The sequence below is a fragment of the Zingiber officinale genome, chromosome 5B, assembly GCF_018446385.1.
Source record: "Zingiber officinale cultivar Zhangliang chromosome 5B, Zo_v1.1, whole genome shotgun sequence".
Classification (NCBI taxonomy): domain Eukaryota; kingdom Viridiplantae; phylum Streptophyta; class Magnoliopsida; order Zingiberales; family Zingiberaceae; genus Zingiber; species Zingiber officinale.
The window spans coordinates 99,415,065-99,435,130 of NC_055995.1; the positions used below are offsets into that span (position 1 = coordinate 99,415,065).

At 39.3% G+C, this 20,066-nt stretch overlaps 1 protein-coding gene across 1 annotated transcript; it reads right to left on the reverse strand.

The window, feature by feature from the left end:
• Positions 1 to 17,239: 17,239 nt before the first annotated feature.
• On the reverse strand, positions 17,240 to 18,056 carry LOC121986865 (thaumatin-like protein 1b). Its single transcript, XM_042540795.1, has 2 exons — positions 18,002 to 18,056; positions 17,240 to 17,940 (listed from the first exon to the last, which is right to left on the reverse strand). The coding sequence occupies exons 1-2, from the start codon at positions 18,054 to 18,056 to the stop codon at positions 17,240 to 17,242; spliced, it is 756 nt and encodes a 251-aa protein (XP_042396729.1).
• Between the last annotated feature and the right edge of the window lie 2,010 nt (positions 18,057 to 20,066).

A 20,066-nucleotide genomic window follows, 5' to 3' on the forward strand; every position in this document is an offset into this window, starting at 1 on the left:
GTACCAACAGGTCAAGGTTGACCGGATGTTGGTTTGAGAGGCTTGGGACTTAGTTTTGGGCAAAAACCAAGTATTGGATCGATCGGTGGATCGATCCAGGAGATGGATCGATCCGTGGATCGATCCAGATGTCCCAACGATCGGAGAGCCTCTGGGGCGAGCAGAGCGCGGATCGATCCATGGATCGATCCAGCGTTCCGATAGGCGCTGGATCGATCCGTGGATCGATCCAAAGCCTCCCCGATCGATTGGGAACATTCGAATCGATCGGGATCTGACCGTTGGCGTCGATAAAGGCCGCAGGCGCATGATTCCTTCGGCACCTCTTCTCCAATTCACTCCAGATCTCTCGCCAGCTCCTCCACAGCACTCACAAAGCTCAGATCGCCAGTTCTTGAAGGATCTTGGAAGTTCTCCAAGTCAAGAGGCGGATCAAAGCCAAGAAGAGAAGCTAGGGTTAGGGTTTATACTCATTGTAAGCTTGTAAACTTGTATTTCTTGTATCCTTTCCCTCTCTTCTTGTATTGAGTCTTGTAGGGCTTCTCCGCCCTTGGTAGTTACCATAAAGGAGAGTTTTATTTAGTGGAGGGTGTGTGTGTTGGTGTGGATCCTTGGATTAGTCACCTCTTGTGAGGTGGATACCAAGTAAACCAACCGTGTTAGCGTTGTGTGATTGTTTCTTTGTATTTCCGCTGCACATCTTTGAAGAAACAAGCAATGCCGAGCAACGAGCGAACACGACGAGCTATTCACCCCCCCTCTAGCTACTTTTGGTCCTAACACTGTCCTCCCTGGACCAGGAACTAATCAAGGTCTCAGTTTAGGGATCCCAAATGGATGCAAACTGGACCGACGCCTACTGTCCTACCAATCGGAATGCGTCCTCACTTAATCACTCTCCTCCAGTGACTTACCTTAACTTACCAGTTTTTTAGACATCCAGTCAGCCTGTCAACCTGTCTGGACTTACCAGCTATCCGGTCATCCCGTTGACCTAGTTGGACTTCTTGTCAGATATCCAGTCAGCCTGTCGACTTATTTAGATTTTATATCAGCTATCCGGTCCGTCCATCGACCTAGCTCATACTAGCTATCCAGTCAGCCCATTGACCTACCTGGATTTCATACCAGCTATCCGGTCAGCCCGTTGACCTTGTTGGATTTCCTACACACTTAATCAAGTGGTTAGATCACAAAAAATCTAGCTTAACTTACTTGTCATTCATCAAAACCTGAGTTAGACTATTAGTGCAAAACTGCACCAACAATCTCCTTCTTTTTGATGCAATGACAACCTGAGTTAAGTTAGTAAAAAATATTAAAACAAATAGATAAAGAATATGATTTAAGTTATTCAGATTTAATTCATTTCAGAGTTTGCTAACTTAATCAACTTAACCCCTTAATCTCCCTCCCCCCCTTGACATTCATAAAAAAAAAAAGAATAGATATTTAAGCAAAAGATGTGCTAAGAAAAGTAAAAAAAAAAAAGGAAATTTGTACAATAAATAGTTTTCAGGATTACTTGAGGGAGGAAAAAAAATATATAACCATAAAAACTTCTAAAAAAATATATTTTACAAAATATGTTCAAAGTATTTTTTTAAAAAAATTTCAAACTAATTTTAAAGAAGAATTTTCTAAGAAAATATTCCAAGGTACTTTTAACGAAATAACTTTTTAAGACACACTTTCAAAGTACTTTTTAAAGAAAGATTTATCGAAGAAATATTTTCAATGTAATATAAAGAAAAATTCAAAGTAAGAAAAATAGTTTCACAAATTTTTAGGTAAATATTTCCCAAAAAAAAATAATTTTTCAAAATATTCTAAAAATATTTTTCAAAGAGATTTTCAAAATATTTTCAAAGAAACTTTCAAAAAAAGTTTTTAAGGAAAAAAATATAAAAAAATTGAAATATGGTTTTGAAAATAGACTTCTTTTTTTTTTTTCAGATGATGTATTTTCAAAATATTTTTCAAGGTGATTGTTCAAAAATTTTAAAGTAATTTTTTCCAAAATTTTCAAAGTAAGTTTGAAAATAATTTTTCTAAGAAATATTGTCAAAATAATTTAAAGAAAAAAATTTTAAGTAACAATAATTTTTAGACGTACATTTTCCAACAAAAGCTTAGTAAATATTTTTAAAAGGATTTTAGGTAAGAAATATTTTCAATATATATATATAGTTTGTTTTTAAAGTATCGATTCAAAATAATTTTTTAACTATTAAAAAAAAGTCTGATTATTCAAACACTTTCAAAGTTGTGTATTTTTTTTTAAAAAAAAAAAATTGAAAAATATTCTTAAGTTGTCCAAGCAAATCCTCTCCTTTAAGTTAACACTCCCTCTTAATTTAACGCTCTCCCTTAAGTTAACACTCCTTCTTAAATCGTACTAGGGCTTGAGTATGTTAAATTTTAAGGCAGATGTGGCAAAGTGAATAATTAACACATTTTGATTATTTTTGTTAGCTATAAGAAGTTCTACCTAAATGTTTAGAGGATTTACTGTTCCTAACACTAATGTTCATCAAATATATTGATTGTTCACTTATGTTTGATTAATCATTAATCAATTATTGTAAAACTAATTAACCTTAGGTGTATTAAGTTTCAAGTTAAATGAAATAATTTGTTACTAATTCAATAACAATCAATCATTATTATAGTTTTATTGATTATCTTTTACTCGACTCAATTCAATACTTATTTGATTAAAACAATTTACAACTTATATTTCATATTAACTGATTGAGTTAGTTGACTAGTGAAAGTATTAATTTTAATTTTAAGTTTAACTTAAACAAATTATTGATTAAAGTAGAGTTAGGTTTAACTAAGTTGTAAGTTTGAGTTAAATTTATTAAAGTTATTAAATAGAGTTAAGTAAAGTTAAGACTCAACTTGAGTCAATCTTTAATAAATTATGATTTAATTAAAGTAAAGTTAAGATTTTGATAAACGATTGAAATTAAAGTCATTAAGTTAAATTAAGGTTAAGTTTTAATTAACTTTTTAATGTAAATCCAAGTTTAAAGTGAATTAGAGTAAAGTTAATGTTTTAATTAAAGTAAAGTTAAGAGCAGTTTTTAATTCAATTAAATTTTAATTAATTATTTAATACAGCTTAAAGTTTAAGTTAATTAAATTTTAATTGATTTAATTATTTGTTAAATAAGGTTTAAGTTTTAAATTATGTGTCTAAGTTTTTTTTTAAAATTTTTAAAAATGATTTTAAAATAATTTTTAAAATATTATAATAAATTTTTTTAAATGATTTTTAAAAGGATTTTAAAAATAAATTTTAAAAGGATTTTTAGAATAAATTTTTAAAAATATTTTTAAAATGATTTTTAAAAGGATTTTAAAAATGATTTTTTAAAATGATTTTTTAAAGGATTTTTTAATAATTTTTTAAAATATTTTTTAAAAAAATTTAAAAGATTTTTTTTTTAAAAAATAGTTTTTTGAAGATTTTTTTTAAAAATAATTTTTTAAAATAATTTTTGAAAACCAATTTTTTAAAATAATTTTTAAAACCAATTTTTAAATTAATTTAATTTAATTTAATTTAATTTAATTTAATTTAATTTAAATTAAATTTAATTTGATATGCTTTAATTTTAATTTAATTTTAATTTATGTTTTATTTTATTTTATTTTAATTTAAATATTTTATGTTAGTTATCTCACTCGATCTATATTTTCAATTAGGGAATCCTATGATTTTGTGAGATAAGTTAAGTTCAATTTCAGGGTTGGGTTTAACTTTGTGTTAGATTCAAGTTTAGCTTTGGACTCAACAAATATACATTCTTTGGATAAACTTCTGGGCTATGGTGAGTCACCTGGACATCATTAGAGTAGACATGTCTTCGAGATTTTCTAAATAGTCCTATCCACTAAACTTAATGCAAAATCTTGGTCTAACTAGTTAGGATCTGTAAGGGGTGACTTCAATTATTTCCACTAAGCCAAATGCACCAGGTCGAGGCCATATCTTCCTGGACATGCATAAACAGAGTTTCTCTAACTTACTATCATCCAAAACTTCACCAGTATTGTTGGTCAAGTTAAACTTTTGTTCTTTTTTAAACTAGTCCTAATTACCCTACGAGATAAGTTATTGTTTTGGAGGTGCCAACTAGTTTAATGTCTCCCCTCTAAATTATTGAACTTTTGTTTTAAGGTTAATCAGATTTTTAATTAAGTTTTAATTAATTGTAATGTAAGTTCAAGTTTTTAATTTTGAATTAATTAAGTTGGTTAAATTGTCTTTCCTTAAAAATTATCTTTAATATTTATCTTTTTATTAATTTTGAATTTTGAATTTTTTAAACGGGTTAAGTTATCTTTGTTTAAAAGATTATTTAAGTTTTTATTAATTTTTAATCTTAAATTTATTAAATTAATTGAATTATCTTTTATTAAGAAATTTATTAATTTTATCTAGATCAATATTAGCTTTGTCATTATTATCATTTAAATTTTCAGATTTGTTTAAATTTAAATTTGAATTTTTAAGATTAATATTTAATTTTTCTGAATTTGTTAATTTGTTTGAATTATTTTTGTGTAAAGCTATATTTTTAGTATTATTAGTTGAATTTTTATTAGGAGTAGAATTACTCAAATTGATTTTATCTATATTATTAAATGTTATGTTAAGAAATATGTTGATTTTGTCTATATTGATTTGGTCATGAATTTTTAGGGTTATTAATTATTTTTGAATTTTCTAAATTTTTTAAATTAATTAGATTTATTTTATTAGATAATATCCTAGGGGTATTTTTGAAAGTATTGTCAAATACACTATTTTCATGTATATTTTTAGAAATATCTAAATTAACATGCATATTTTTTAAACTACTACTAACAGGGGTATTTTGATAAATATTACTAACATTAAGCGCAACCTCTAATTCTGTAATCTTCTCCGTTGGGTTTAACTCGAGTCTGGATTCACTTTTGACTTGATCCTCTAGCTTCAATGTGTAACGACCCGCCTTCTAGGCACTGGCTGTAAGGCCGATCGTCACAATAATGCTAAACTATACTGTGCGGAAAACTGGGCTAATTAAAAATTTTACTCTACTCAGGACGGATACAACTGGTAAGAAAGGTCTAAAGACCTTCTTTGCTGGTGTACACATGCTAAGGAGGGGAAACTAGACATCCCAACTGAACTAGGGTCTAGAACTAAACTTCCCAACTACCCACAGACCTGCCGATCGATCCACAGATCGATCGGAGCTGCGGTCGTTCTGTTCCCAACTGGATCGGTCGATTGACCGATCCAGGTGTGGTTGGATCGGTCGGCAGACCGATCCAGGTATGTCTGGATCGGTCGGCTGACCGATCCAGGCACCTGAAGCTCTCCTGGAACGCTACTGTATCGTACTGGATCGGTCGGCTGACCGATCCAGTGGCACTGCCCAGGCTCTGATCGGTCTGGAGACCGATCAGAGTTCTGATTTCGTCCGGGGACTCTGATTTCAGCACTTTGGCGTGCCAAAACCTCACACAACAATTCTAACAAGGCTAGGAAACACTCTAACAATGGAAACTAACATTCTCACATCATAAGAGAAGGGTTCTAAGCATAATAGAGTGCATAGCTAACTAATTCATAGTGATTAACAACTAGAGTGCAAATAATAAAATACTGTAAAGTTCTGATGCTTAAGTAAAACTTGCTAAAATCCCTTAGAATCTTTTATTCCAGTTCCTGCGTGATCTGCATTGACCTCCAGCCTCCGCTACTGGTCCACTTTTCCTTTACCTTTATCTGCAGTATAAGAAAAGTAGTATCTATAAGCTAAAAAACTTAGTAAGAAACCATCTACCTCACAAAAATATGCAACGATGCAAATATGATTTCAAATCATACTGTTTAAAACATATGCTGGATATACTGAATAAACTAAGCATGACATGGCATAGAAGCATACAATCATGGCATATCTAAAGCTGAGCATAAAGTCATCATGCATATTCACAGGGAAAAACTAAGCTGATACTAAGAACTGAGCTACGCTAATACTGAGCTACTGCTAGAACTGTACTGAATTCACGAACTACTTTATGAAAGGTTGAAAACCATATACATATAATAAGTGAAAATACTAAACATGCTGCTGATGGGTCCGGCAACTGTACGTGCTATGCGCGCATCTCTAACTAGACCCGGGGTTGCAAGTCTCGAATTTAGTAGAGCTACTAGGTTATCTAAATCTAGGGACCGACTATGGGAGCCCAGCCCAATGGATATCTAATCCAGTACAGTGCCAACTGAAAAGTAAAATACTGAGTATAGCTAAACTGTTCTAAATTGCTGTTTCTAGGTTATCTGAACCTAGAGCTAGGTTGTCTGAACCTAGAGGCGACTGTGGGAGCCCACCCATTGGACCGTAGTCCCATATAAGCTAGAATAAATCAATTTACTAATTTAGATGCTTCTAATGCATTCAACTGTGCTAATAAAAATGCCTAAGTTGCATTCTTTCTCTAAGCTGGTTATTTAATCGAACACCTAGTGTGCTTTAACTCCCTTCTCTATTAGGGAGACTACCTTTAGGCACCCAACAGCATCTAAACCTCCAACTGAAGGAGAAAAGATGTGTCCGGCCCATCTAAAGGTACTCACTAAATCCCTAAACCTGCGAGGAGGGTTAAATACACCCTATGTGTCGAAAACATACGCATATAACTAAACTAATGCACAGAAAATCAAACGGTAGCTATTATACTGCAGGTGAGGGGTTTCTTACCTTGTGCGCTAAATTTCTTACAAATCTAATCGCTAGAAATTCCGGTGGAGGTGCCCCTTTCGAGAGACTTCTCGCGTCTATGCGTTCCTCTCGCGAAGGAGTGCGCCCTCGTGTCGAAATCGTCGCCGGAAAGTGTCCTTGGGGCCCTAGAGAAAGAACCCTAGGTCTTCCTTGGTGTGGCACCGAAAGAAGGAGGAGGAAACGGGAGAGGTGGCGTGAGAGGGTTTCGGTGGAGAAGGATGTGCCGAACCAAAATAAAATAAACCAAACCCTCTTTAAGTTTCTTATTTATATTAAGTGGATTATTGAACCCAACTCCAATATAAATATAATTGGTTCCTCATTCTTTCAGCACGGCCCTGCTGGGTTCACCGGTTACTAAGGCTAACTAAAGGTTTAGCGGACCCGAGAGGTCGCGGGTTCGATTCCCGCTTAACCCATTTTACTTTTCTATTCATTTTTGCTACTTCCGCTACTCGAAAAATTCCGGAAAAATATCTAAAAATTTCAGAAAAATCATAAAATAATTCTAATGCAAGTTTGAGAATTTTCGGGCGTTACAATCCCCCATACCTTATAAAAAGTTCATCCTCGAACTTAGAATAATTCTGGGTACTTCTGTCTCATGCTAGCTTCTGTCTCCCAACTCCCAAGTTGCCTCTTCTGCTGTGTGACTGTGCCAAATGACTTTGACTAATGATACTTCCTTGTTCCGCAATTTCTTAACTGCTCGGTCTATTATCTGAATAGGCCGACTATCATAGCTGAGGTCCTCGCGGATCTGTACCGACTGGGGCTCAATCACCTGGGTGGCATCTGGGGTATGCTTCTTCAGCATAGAGACATGAAATATGTTGTGGACAGCTGACATTTCCTGGGGTAGCTCTAGTTCATATGCTACCTTGCCCACTCTCCTGCTGATAAGGTATGGTCCCACATATCTGGGACTTAGCTTGCCCTTTTTCCCAAAACGCATTACTCCCTTCATGGGAGCCACTCTGAGGAACACTGAATCCCCAACTGAAAACTCTAAGGGTCTGCGCCGCGTATCAGCATAGCTCTTCTGGCGGCTCTGAGCTGTCTCTATCCTCTGGCGGATGTGGTATCTGCTACTAGATCTGTCTGAAGTTCTAGTTCTTTCTGTTCACCACTCTCATACCAGCAGATTGGAGATCTACACCTCCGCCCATAGAGAGCCTCGTAAGGTGCCATGCCGATAGTGGTCTGATAGCTATTGTTGTATGCAAATTCTGCTAAGCTCAGATATTTGCACCAACTTCCCCTGAAGTCTAGGGCACACGCTCGGAGCATATCTTCGAGTACCTGGTTTACTCGCTCCGTCGGCCATCTGCGGATGGAATGTTGTGCTAAACTTTAACTTAGTGCCCAACATTGACTGTACACACTCCCAGATGTGAATCTATTGTCTCTGTCTGAAATGATGGTCCGTGGAACTCCATGTAGTCCGACAATCTCAAGATACAACCGAGCTAGCTTCTCATGGAGTAGGATATCTTGATAGCTAAGAAGTGGGCTGATTTAGTCAACTGCCGACTATTACCCGGATGGCGTCAAAACCATTCGTGGTTCTGGTAGTCCCACTATGAAATCCATAGAGATATCCTCCCACTTCCATTCGGGAATCTGTATAGGCTGCAGAACTCCTCCTGGTCGCTTGACCGGTGAGGCAGGTGCTAACATATCTGGCGATGTCTCGCTTCATCCCGGGCCACCAAAAATGTTTCTTCAGGTCTTGATACATTTTGGTGGAACCTGGATGCATCGCATAGGGAGTCTTGTGAGCCTCATCTAAAATCTGTCTCCGTATCTCCTCCTGGTCTGGAACACAGAGTCTGTCACCAAAATACACCACCCCGCTATCGGACACTCTGAATTCTCTACTTTCTGATTCTGCTAGCCCTTGCTTGATTCTCTGAATTTCAGGGTCCTGCTCCTGAGCTGACTGAATATCACCAAGCAAAGTAGACTCTAAGGTCATAGTAGAGAGCTGTCCCACGATGAGTTCTAGACCGAAATCTACGATCTCCTTCTGGAGGGGCGGTGACATGGCTGTAAGAGATAATAAGGTAGCACTGGATTTTCTGCTAAGTGCGTCGGCTACCTTATTGGCTTTCCCTGGATGGTAGAGGATGTCTATATCGTAGTCTTTGACCAGCTCAAGGCATCTGCGCTGTCGCATATTCAGATCCTTCTGAGTGAAGAAGTACTTCAAACTCTGATGATCTGTATACACTCTGCACTGAGCTCCATATAAGTAATGTTTCCAAATTTTGAGAGCGAACACTACTGCTGCAAGCTCAAGGTCATGAGTAGGGTAATTCTTCTCATAATCCTTGAGTTGTCTGGAGGCATAGGCGATCACCTTGCCGTTTTACATCAGTACTGCTCCTAGTCCCATCTTAGAGGCATCACTATAGATGTCAAAGCTGCTGGTGTTGTATGGTAGAGCCAAAATGGGAGCACTGGTCAATCTCCTTTTTAGCTCGCTGAAGTTGTACTCACAGTCCTCTGTCCACTGAAATTTCCTGTTCTTTCTGGTAAGAGCTGTCAGTGGGGAGGCTATCCTGGAGAAGTCCTCTACAAACTTTCTGTAGTATCCTGCTAATCCCAGAAAGCTCCTGATTTCGCTGGCGTTCTTAGGTCTCTTCCAGTTACTTACTCTTCTATCTTGCTGGGATCTACCATAATACCATCGTTGGAGATGATGTGACCCAGGAAGGACATCTGATCTAGCCAAAATTCACATTTCGTGAACTTGGCGTATAGCTGGTTCTGCTGAAGGGTCTGCAACACTAGTTTCAGGTGCTCTGCGTGTTCTTCCTGAGTAGATAAGAATGTCATCGATAAACACAATAACAAACTTATCTAAATACTCCCTGAATACTCTGTTCATGAGATCCATGAATGTAGCTGGAGCATTGGTCACGCCAAAGGGCATGACTACGAACTCGTAGTGTCCGTATCTGGTTCTGAACGCTGTCTTGGGTATATCCCCTTCTTTAACCTTCACCTGATGATAACCTGATCTGAGATCTATCTTAGAGAACACTGCTGCTCCCTTCAGCTGGTCGAACAGGTCATCGATTCTGGGAAGGGGATACCTGTTCTTGATTGTGACTTGGTTCAGTGATCTGTAGTATATGCACAGTCGCATGCTTCCATCCTTCTTCTTCACGAACAACACAGGCGCTCCCCATGGTGAGTGACTAGGGCGTATAAAACCCTTGTCAAGCAGCTCCTGTAGTTGCTCCTAAAGTTCCTTCAGTTCTGATGGAGCCATGCGATATGGCGCTTTGGAAATAGGATTGGTGCCGGGGAAGAGCTCTATCTCAAAGTCAATCTCCCTATCTGGTGCTAAGCCTGGTAACTCTTCAGGGAAGACTGCTGGGTAGTCACATACGACTCGAACCTCTGCTAGCTGTTGGTTCTTGTCCTGGCTGGTATTGACTACATGTGCTAGGTATCCCGTACATCCCGAATCCATCAACTTCTGTGCCTTCATAGCTGAGAGAGATTTTCTGGCTTTTCTCTTTGGTTCTCCGATGTACTCGAACTGTGCCTCTGCTTCGGGTTGGAATATGACCTTCTGTTTACGGCACTCTATGGAAGCACCATATTTGATCAGGAAGTCCATTCCAAGGATGACGTCGTAGTCAGTCATTTCCAGCAGGATCAGATCACAAAAGAGTTCCCTGTCTGCTATAATGACCGGCACTGCTCTAAGCCAGTGCGTGGATGCCATGATCTCTCCTGAAGGTAGTGCCGTCAAAAACTGACCACTGAGTACCTCTGAGGGTATTTCTAATTTTTCGGAGAACACCCTGGCTATATATGAATGGGTTGCCCATCAAATAGAGCAGAGCACTATCTTGAAAAATGCTAATCGACCGTGACAACTGCCGAGGTATTGGCTCGCCTCTCCGTGAGTGAGTAGATCCTCGCATTCGCCATAGCTGGAGGGCTTCTAATCCGCCTGGCCGATAAGTGGACCTTCCGAGCTGCATCTGATATAACCGAGCCGGGCTGCATCTGAATCTCGTGGTCGAGGAAGACCGGTCTTGTTCGGGCATTGCTTGGCCATGTGCCCTTCTTGTCCACATTCAAAGCATCCTCGTGTGCCCTTGCGAGAAACCCCGGTGAAATTTCCCACAAGTAGCACACTTTGGATAACTGGGTCGCTGCTAGATGGTCCTCCTTTTGGGTCACTTCACGATTGCGCTTCTTGTTGGAGTTCCCTTTCCGATAGAGCTGTGGTCTTGCTGCTTTCGAGTGTGAGAGTTTCCTTGGCCTTTGGACTCGGAGGAGACTTGCTTCTGCTACTTTATGTTGTTCTGGTGGTCAAGGCACTGCTCACTAACTCCTCCGTGGTTTGTGACCTATGTATTCCACCAGCCACGTTCACTGCTATCTCTGGCCTCGGCATCTTGAGCATCAACCGGATTCGTTCCTTCTCTGTGCTGACTAGCTCTGGGCATAGACGAGCCAACCTGTTGAATTTCTTCACGGCTTCCTCAACTGAAAGGTTGCCCTGACGAAACTCGGTGAACTCGTCGTAGTGATGGTTTGTAACCCTTACGTGAAAGAACTCCTCGAAGAACTCCTTCTCGAAGTCAGCCCATGACATCTGGTTCACTGGGCGCTTCGTTCTGATTCTTTCCCACCACATGCGTCCTCCCTGTGCGTAAGGAGGCACACTTCACCTTCTCGTGTTCGGGCCAGTCCAGTAGGTTTTGAACCAGGCTTGTGCATCCCATGGTTCACTAGTGCCCGAGAAGTTCTCTGGCTTGACCCTGCCACTGGATCGATAGGCTTCCTTTCTTGGCTCACCTCTGGGACTACTGGTGCTGCTTTAGGCTGGAGTGGTGGAACCTCTAAGACTACGGAGTCGTCAAATTCGGTTCCGGTGTGACTGTGTATTCTGCCGATTAGCCTTTAAGGTGGCTATTTCTGTCGCCTAGCTGCCATCAGAATCGAGCCACTAATGCCGTAGGTCCGGAGGAGCCACCGAACGCCTCTTCTTGGGGCTCGAGCTAGTGCCCTTCTAGGGCGTCCTCGTGCCATTTCTAAAGACATAGAGAACATAACATAACTAAGGTAATCACAGTTATATAACTACTGATATCATGTTTAAAAACTATCACATACTAACAAACAGTAGGCATATAAACATGAACTGTAATAACAAAACAAGGAGCATAAATAAAGTAGAGGTATTCTTACTTGGAAGCTGTAGGTTCAATGCTGATGTGTGTGTAGGAAGTATGGAACACTGCTCTGATACCACTCTGTAACGACCCGCCTTCTGGGCACTGGCTGTAAGGCTGATCGTCACAATAATGCTAAACTATACTGTGCGAAAAACTGGGCTAATTAAAAATTTTACTCTACTCAGGACGGATACAACTGGTAAGAAAGGTCTAAAGACCTTCTTTGCTGGTGTACACATGCTAAGGAGGGGAAACTAGACATCCCAACTGAACTAGGGTCTAGAACTAAATTTCCCAACTACCCACAGACCTAGAGCTAGGTTGTCTGAATCTAGAGGTGACTGTGGGAGCCCACCCATTGGACCGTAGTCCCATATAAGCTAGAATAAACTGATTTACTAATTTAGATGCTTCTAATGCATTCAACTGTGCTAATAAAAATGCCTAAGTTGCATTCTTTCTCTAAGCTGGTTATTTAATCGAACACCTAGTGTGTTTTAACTCCCTTCTCTATTAGGGAGACTACCTTTAGGCACCCAACAGCATCTAAACCTCCAACTGAAGGAGAAAAGACGTGTCCGGCCCATCTAAAGGTACTCACTAAATCCCTAAACCTGCGAGGAGGGTTAAATACACCCTATGTGTCGAAAACATACGCATATAACTAAACTAATGCACAGAAAATCAAACGGTAGCTATTATACTGCAGGTGAGGGGTTTCTTACCTTGTGCGCTAAATTTCTTACAAATCTAATCGCTAGAAATTCCGGTGGAGGTGCCCCTTTCGAGAGACTTCTCGCGTCTATGCGTTCCTCTCGCGAAGGAGTGCGCCCTCGTGTCGAAATCGTCGCCGGAAAGTGTCCTTGGGGCCCTAGAGAAAGAACCCTAGGTCTTCCTTGGTGTGGCGCCGAAAGAAGGAGGAGGAAACGGGAGAGGTGGCGTGAGAGGGTTTCGGTGGAGAAGGATGTGCCGAACCAAAATAAAATAAACCAAACCCTCTTTAAGTTTCCTATTTATATTAAGTGGATTATTGAACTCAACTCCAATATAAATATAATTGGTTCCTCATTCTTTCAGCACGGCCCTGCTGGGTTCACCGATTACTAAGGCTAACTAAAGGTTTAGCGGACCCGAGAGGTCCCGGGTTCGATTCCCGCTTAACCCATTTTACTTTTCTATTCATTTTTGCTACTTCCGCTACTCGGAAAATTCCGGAAAAATATCTAAAAATTTCAGAAAAATCATAGAATAATTCTAATGCAAGTTTGAGAATTTTCGGGCGTTACACAATGGCTCCTCGTGAAGCTTGATCAATTGGGTCCAAAGCTCGTATGCATTCTCGAACCTTTTTAATCTACATAAAATATTGTTAGGTAAAATAGTACAAATTGACTCAGTTACCTTTTTATTCAACTCTGAGTCCCGAGAAGCCCTTTTTAATATCAGCAAGTACTCAATATTTTTTCTTCCTAAGAAGCACTCCATCCCTTGTCTCTAGTAGTTGAAATTATTGATCGTATGGTGGTGGTTCGTTGATGTTTCATCCAAGCATATCTTTATGATCCATTTTCTTGCAAAAAAAATCAGAAGGAATGTCCCAAGGCTAGGTCTTGGATTAGTAGAGTTTGAAGTAAAAAAAAGAAATATCGACGACTCGAGTTGTGTTGTACCAACTTCGAGTAAAAATCAAACAAGAAAGAATTGTTTGAAGAGGTAAACTTTACCAATTCAAATAAAATACGAAAAACTGAAATCCTAAAAGAAAATAAAATAATTCCCCTTGGCTTGATTGGTGGTTGCACCAATTCAGAGCAGAACTTGCTCTAATACCACTTGTTGGATCGATCGCATGTGAGAGGGGGTGGGGTCAATCATGTGATTTTCAAAAACTCATATTTTTTTATTTTGAAATCATGAGTATGCACAGTGGAAATTAAAAGGACGAACAACACAGGAAAACACGAGTGGTTTTACTTAGTTTGGAGGCTTCGGCGACTCCTACTCCAAGGCCTATGTCTCGCAGACCTATCGATGCGTAATCTACTGAAAACCTCTTCCGGTACCTCCGAAGAGAGAATCGAATACAAAAAAGTTTGGAGAAGTGTAACAAACTACACTTTCCATTTGTAGAATTTAATTACAACTAGAAATCTTGTTACCGACACTTTAGGAATTGATGTGAAAGCCCTCGTTCGGTCTGCCTGTCACGATGGGAAGTCCTCAAAGCAGTCGTCGGACGTAACAACTTTATAGCAGAATCATAGTAGGAGCTCGAAGCGGTCGAAGCCTCAAATGGACGCGTAGTAGCTCGTATAAGTGTTGTTCTTGGTTGCTTGGTCGAGCCTGCCTTATATAGGCTGTGGAAGGCGCCTTCAACTGGTCAAACTCTATCCCGAACGTCTCGGCTCTTACCCATGACAACATCCAAGTTTATCCTGCGGAAGACACCTTCTATGGCCATGGAAGGCGCCTAGAAGGCGCCTTCGAGCACTATTCACTCAAAGGCAATTTCCCTCATTTGTCCTGCAGAACAATGTTAGTCCAATAAACCTGTAAGATAAGTTTAGCATAATTATAATTAAAGAGTAGTAATTAGTTCCAGTCCTCACTAAACCGGGAACTAATCAAAGTCTCAGTTTAGGGATCCCAAATGGACCTAAACTAGACCGACGCCTACTGTCCCACCAATCGGGACACGTCCTCACTTGGTCACTCTCTTCTAGTGACTTACCTTAACTTATCAGTTTTTCAGACATCCGGTCAGCCTGTTGACCTGTCTGGACTTCATGCCAGCTATCTGGTCGTCCCGTTGACCTAGCTGGACTTCTTGTCAGATATCCGGTCAGTCCGTCGACCTATTTAGACTTCGTACCAGCTATCCGATCCGCCCGTCGACCTAGCTGGATTTCGTACCATCTATTCGGTCGGTCCGTTGACCTAATTGGATTTCGTACCAACTATCCGGTCGGTTCGTTGACCTAGCTGGATTTCCTGGACACTTAATTAAGTGGTTAGATTATAACAAAACCTAACTTAACTTACTTGTTATTTATCAAAATCTGAGTTAGACTGTTAGTGTGAAACTGTACCAACACCTTGCCATCAGAAAGAATCCCCCTTTATATATCACTCTCACAACCTCTATGAGTCTATGATCGTGGGATGACCCCCCGTGTCAGAGTTTGTTAGGTGATGGAAAGAGTACAGTTTGAGTGATTGACAATGATAGTCTGAGGAATCTTCTTTTTACCTACAGATGTACCTCTTTTATTATTTATGTCTTAGGCCTTTGATGAGGTTGTTGAGATATATTGTTGTAACAAATCAATTAGTGAGGAAATCTCCAAGGAATATTCCTCAACAACTTTGATATCATGTCAGAATGTTGTCTACCGCTTGTCTGCTAAATATATCTTAGTCGGTCTTTAAGTCAGCTGCTTAACTGGAATGCCTTTCATTGAATCCATTTCGGGCTGATCTTTCATTTGGTCGGGCATTTATAGTAAGCCCTATGAAATAAATCACCTTTAACCTGTATTAGTATCGATCTGCTCTATCATGTGCTAAATATTGTAAAGACCTATTCAGAGACTAGTATAATGCCCATAGTATGCCAAATACATATTCAAGGAACCATATGATAAGTTATGTATATTAGAGTTTTTATTTTAGAGACAATATAACATCAAGTAACTTAGACCCGATCAACCTTTGCTTGGTCGACCGTATATGTAGAGTTTCATAAGGATAAGTATCTTTAAGCCCACCCAGTGTTTGCCCGGCTGGACGTACATATAGAGCCTTCTATTCGACCAATATTTATCCGACCGATCTAGTATAAAGAAATTTATGAGGCTAAGTGTCTTTAAGCCCGCCCAGTCTTTGTCCAGTCGGGCGTACACATACAGCCTTCTGTTCGACCAATCTTTATTCGGCCGATCTAGTATAAAGAAAATTTTGAGGCTAAGTGTCTTTAAGCCCGCTTGGTCCTTGCCCGGCCAGGCGACACATAGAGCCTTCTGTTGGACTGGCCTATCCGGCTGATCGCATATTAAGATTTTGTAAGACTAAGTGTCTTTGAGCCCGGCCGGGTGTACACAGCGAGCCCTATGTTCGACCAGCCTTTATCCGACCGACCTAATATAAAGAAGTTTATGAGACTAAGTGTCTTTAAGCCCAGCCAGATTTTGTCCAACAGGACGTACAAAGCGAGTCTTATGTTCAGTCGACCTTTATCTGACCGATCGTGTATTAAGATCTTTGTGAGGCTAAGTATCTTTAAGCCCGGTCGGACTTTGCCCGGCCAGGAGTATACAGTAAGCCTTATGTTCGGTCGGCCTTTATCCGGCCAATCGTGTATTAAGATCTTTGTGAGGCTAAGTTTCTTTAAGTTCGGCCGGACTTTGCCCTGCCGGGCGTACACAGTGAGCCTTATGTTTGGTTACCTTTATTCGGACGATCATATATTAAGATCTTTGGGATGTTAAATATTTTTATATTCGACCAACATTTATCCGACTGAGATCCTTTGAACCTAGTCTGTTGTTTACTGACCGAGCACATTTATTTCTTTAACTTCATAATAAAACCTTAAAATCCTTATCCTTGACTGAATGCAAACGCCATGCTTCAGAACTGCACAGGCAAGACTCAAGAATTTTGAGATTAGATGATGAACAGAACTAAGTATAAAATGTCCTTCTATTCTGACTTTAACCACCATATTATTTTAATTTTAATTACCATGTCATGTTCTAGATTTACTTGTTATAACCTTATAACATGTATCAATTGATATAACGATAACGAGGACTTCAAAGAACATCAAAAGGTTTATTATTAAAATATTTGCTCCAACCTTCGTTATTTTATCTCCATCAAATCCGGATCGCCTCGCCCCTAATTGAGAATCATTACCCCTTTTAATTTTTTTTTTTTTTTAAAGTTAGGATTCGAATCATGAATATCTAAATGATAATTTAAATATTTTATCATAATACATTACTCCAGGGACATAGACTTTAAGCTACCGAGAGACTTATTCAAGCGGTTCTTAGATTTATTATCTCACGATAATTTCTATCCAGTCATATGCAAATTAAATTAACAAAACCCACGAAATTTTATATCATTTTATTCTGAAAAGTAAGCTCTAAAACTTAAGAATACAATAAATATATATATATATATAAATAAATTGTATTCTTAAGTTTTAGTGCTTTTTAAAGAGTATTTTCAAGGGCAGAAGGTAATAACGTAATCGGTATTGCTGCATGTGAAGGTGCTGGTCCCATCGTCGTAGGCGTAGCTATATGCCCGCGGGCACTCCTTCTTGAAGAACTGCGAGTAGTTCGTCGGCGGGCACGCCTTCGGTCCTCCGCCGTACTCTCCTCTGCAGCAGTATCTGTCGGTGTCGAACGCCAAGCACGCGCTCTTGCATCCCACCACCGCTCCGCTCGGAGCCTTCGCCTGCAGCTCCGGCAAGCAGATCGCGTTAAGGTCCACCGGGCAGTCGGTGAAGTTGCACCCCTCCCTCGCCACCGGCGCCACCGCCACCGGCAGATTGAAGCCGTCGACGCAGCTCACGTCGTAGAAGTCCCGCCCGTCATAGCCCTGCATCGTGAACTCCACCAGCGTGGACGGCGCCGCTCCGCCGGCGCCCCTGCACTCCACCACCCCGCTACCGCAGTCGCCGCTGAGGCACGAGAACCGGCCCGACGACGGATCGGTCGAGCAATGCGTCCGGGCCCACACGCGGCCCGACCACTTGGGCAGCGCCGTCACAGACTTCGACGCCCGCGGTGCGAGCTCGAAGCCGGTATCGTCGATCGGCGGAGTGCCGCCGCCGGTGAGAGTGGCGGGCCAGATGGTGTACGCACAGTTGTTCTTTATCGTCAACCTAGCAGAATTCGCAACTGCAACAACACATTCAACGACTGTAACCACACATTGTATAATTAAAGATCAACCGAATCTCAATTCCAATTAACAACGAACCTTGAATGAAGAAGAAGGCCGCAGCTAAAGCGGAGAGGATTAGGGTTTGAGCCATGTGTGAGAGATCTATCGACTTATTGGAGAGCAAAGGGATATATCATATATATATATAGATAAATCTACGCCGATGCTTTGAGATAAGTGAGAAATATATAATCGTATATGAACAAAGAACAAAAAAAGAAGGAAATTTTAATTGTATAAAGAGATTTCATGACACATTAATCGGGTTTTTAATTCCATTTCTTCCTAATTATATTGCAAGATATTCTTCCCTTTTACTGTTTTTCTCGATTAATGTATTCAATGCTTAATGTATGAATATAGACAGACAGATAGATACATTGTATCGGTGTGTAAAATAAGAAAACTATAAGTGAAGATAATCAATAAAATTAATGACCAAACAATCAATATGATTAAATTCGGGGAAAAAATGATAAGCTATAACCGGCCCATGAATTCATGGTTGATTTGAGCCGAATTAATCCGATACTGTATTCAATGTTCAGCTTAGATCCGGATTGGGTCGAGTCGAGACGAGATCTATTTGTCTTTTAATATTAATGTTTCAACTATTAGTCTTAGCACGTGATTGTGCTGGGCCTAAGTTTGTGTTAAGCTCAACACGGCCGAGTTCGCAAGCTGAGCTGCCCTGGTCCAATCTGACTTGTGGGGAACAGGCCGGATCTAGCACAGCATGACCCATTTTAAGTCTGGACCCATTCAGCCCATTGCTAGCTCTGATTCGGTTGTTCCATTGTGGATTCCATCTGAGACAGTTGGAAACATAGTCGAAGACCACCTTGTTTAAGAGGATAACACAAAAGAGAAGAAAATACAAAATAATAATAATAATAATAATAAATAAATAAATAAATAAACAAATTGATTCTGTGCAGGTTTAGAAAGAGGTGCCAAATGCTGACTCACACTCTCGATCTCGTTGTCGTTATCCGTTTGATTCCTAGAATACATTAGTTAGATCTATGTCTTTCATGTCAAATCTTGAATTTAACATATCTTTAGTGGATTTGATTATCTTATCATTACTCCCAATGATATGTCATCTACATATAGGCACAAGATGACGTAGTCATTCTCTGTGACTTTCATGTAGACGCATTTATCACATTCATTAATTTAAATCCATATTACTTCTGACATTATCAAATTTCTCATGTCACAATACTTTGGTGCTTGTTTTAGCCATATAATGACTTCACCAATCTATAAACTTTGTTTTTGTGTCCTGGTATAAAAAACCCTTTAGGTTGCTCCATGTATATTTCCTCTTCTAAATCCCTATTTAGAAAGGTTGTATTTACATCCATTTGATATATTTCGAGATTTCATAGAGCTGCAATAGCCAACGACACTCTAATAAAAGTTATTCTCGACACCAGATAATATGTATCAAAGTAATCAAGACCTTTTCACTGTCGGTATCTTTTGATTATCAATCTGGCCTTATACTTATCAATTGTACAATTTGACTTCATTTTCTTCTTGAAGATTTACTTGTAACCTAGTGGTTTACTTCCTGGAGGAAGATCCTTAAGTTTCCAAGTGTGATTTTACAAGATAGATTCTATCTCAGATACAATTGCCTCTCTCCAGTGAGGTCCATCAGAACTTACTACTTTTGAATAACTTCAGGGTTCACTTTCCAACATGAAGTGATAAAATCCAATCCGTAGGATTTTTCTACCCAAGCTCTTTTTCTCCATCTAAGCTCAAGCTTGATTGGTTCCTCATCATCATCTTCACCTTGTGTTTTATATGCCAATTTTGAGGAGCTAGCTTCCTCTCGGGTCTTATATGGAAACACATGCTAGAAAATGAGGCATTTCTCGATTCTATTATTGAGTTTTTGTGTATATTCGGTATTTGTGACTCATGCACAAAAAATTGATACGCAATACTATTTGTGTATATCCAATAAATATGCAATAAACCGTCTTTGGTTCTATCTTAATCATTTACGGATTAAGTACCAAAACTTATTCGCAAATATTTATAGAATTATTGTCTTCTATTCCACAACTCATAAAGACTCTTATTT

Bases quoted from the DNA above. Each gene is read 5' to 3' on its own strand.
- LOC121986865 (XM_042540795.1), bottom strand. From the start codon at position 18,056: ATGGCTCAAACCCTAATCCTCTCCGCTTTAGCTGCGGCCTTCTTCTTC. The intron at 17,941-18,001 runs GTTCGTTGTTAA...GTGTGGTTACAG, and splicing joins GGCCTTCTTCTTCATTCAAG to TCGTTGAATGTGTTGTTGCA.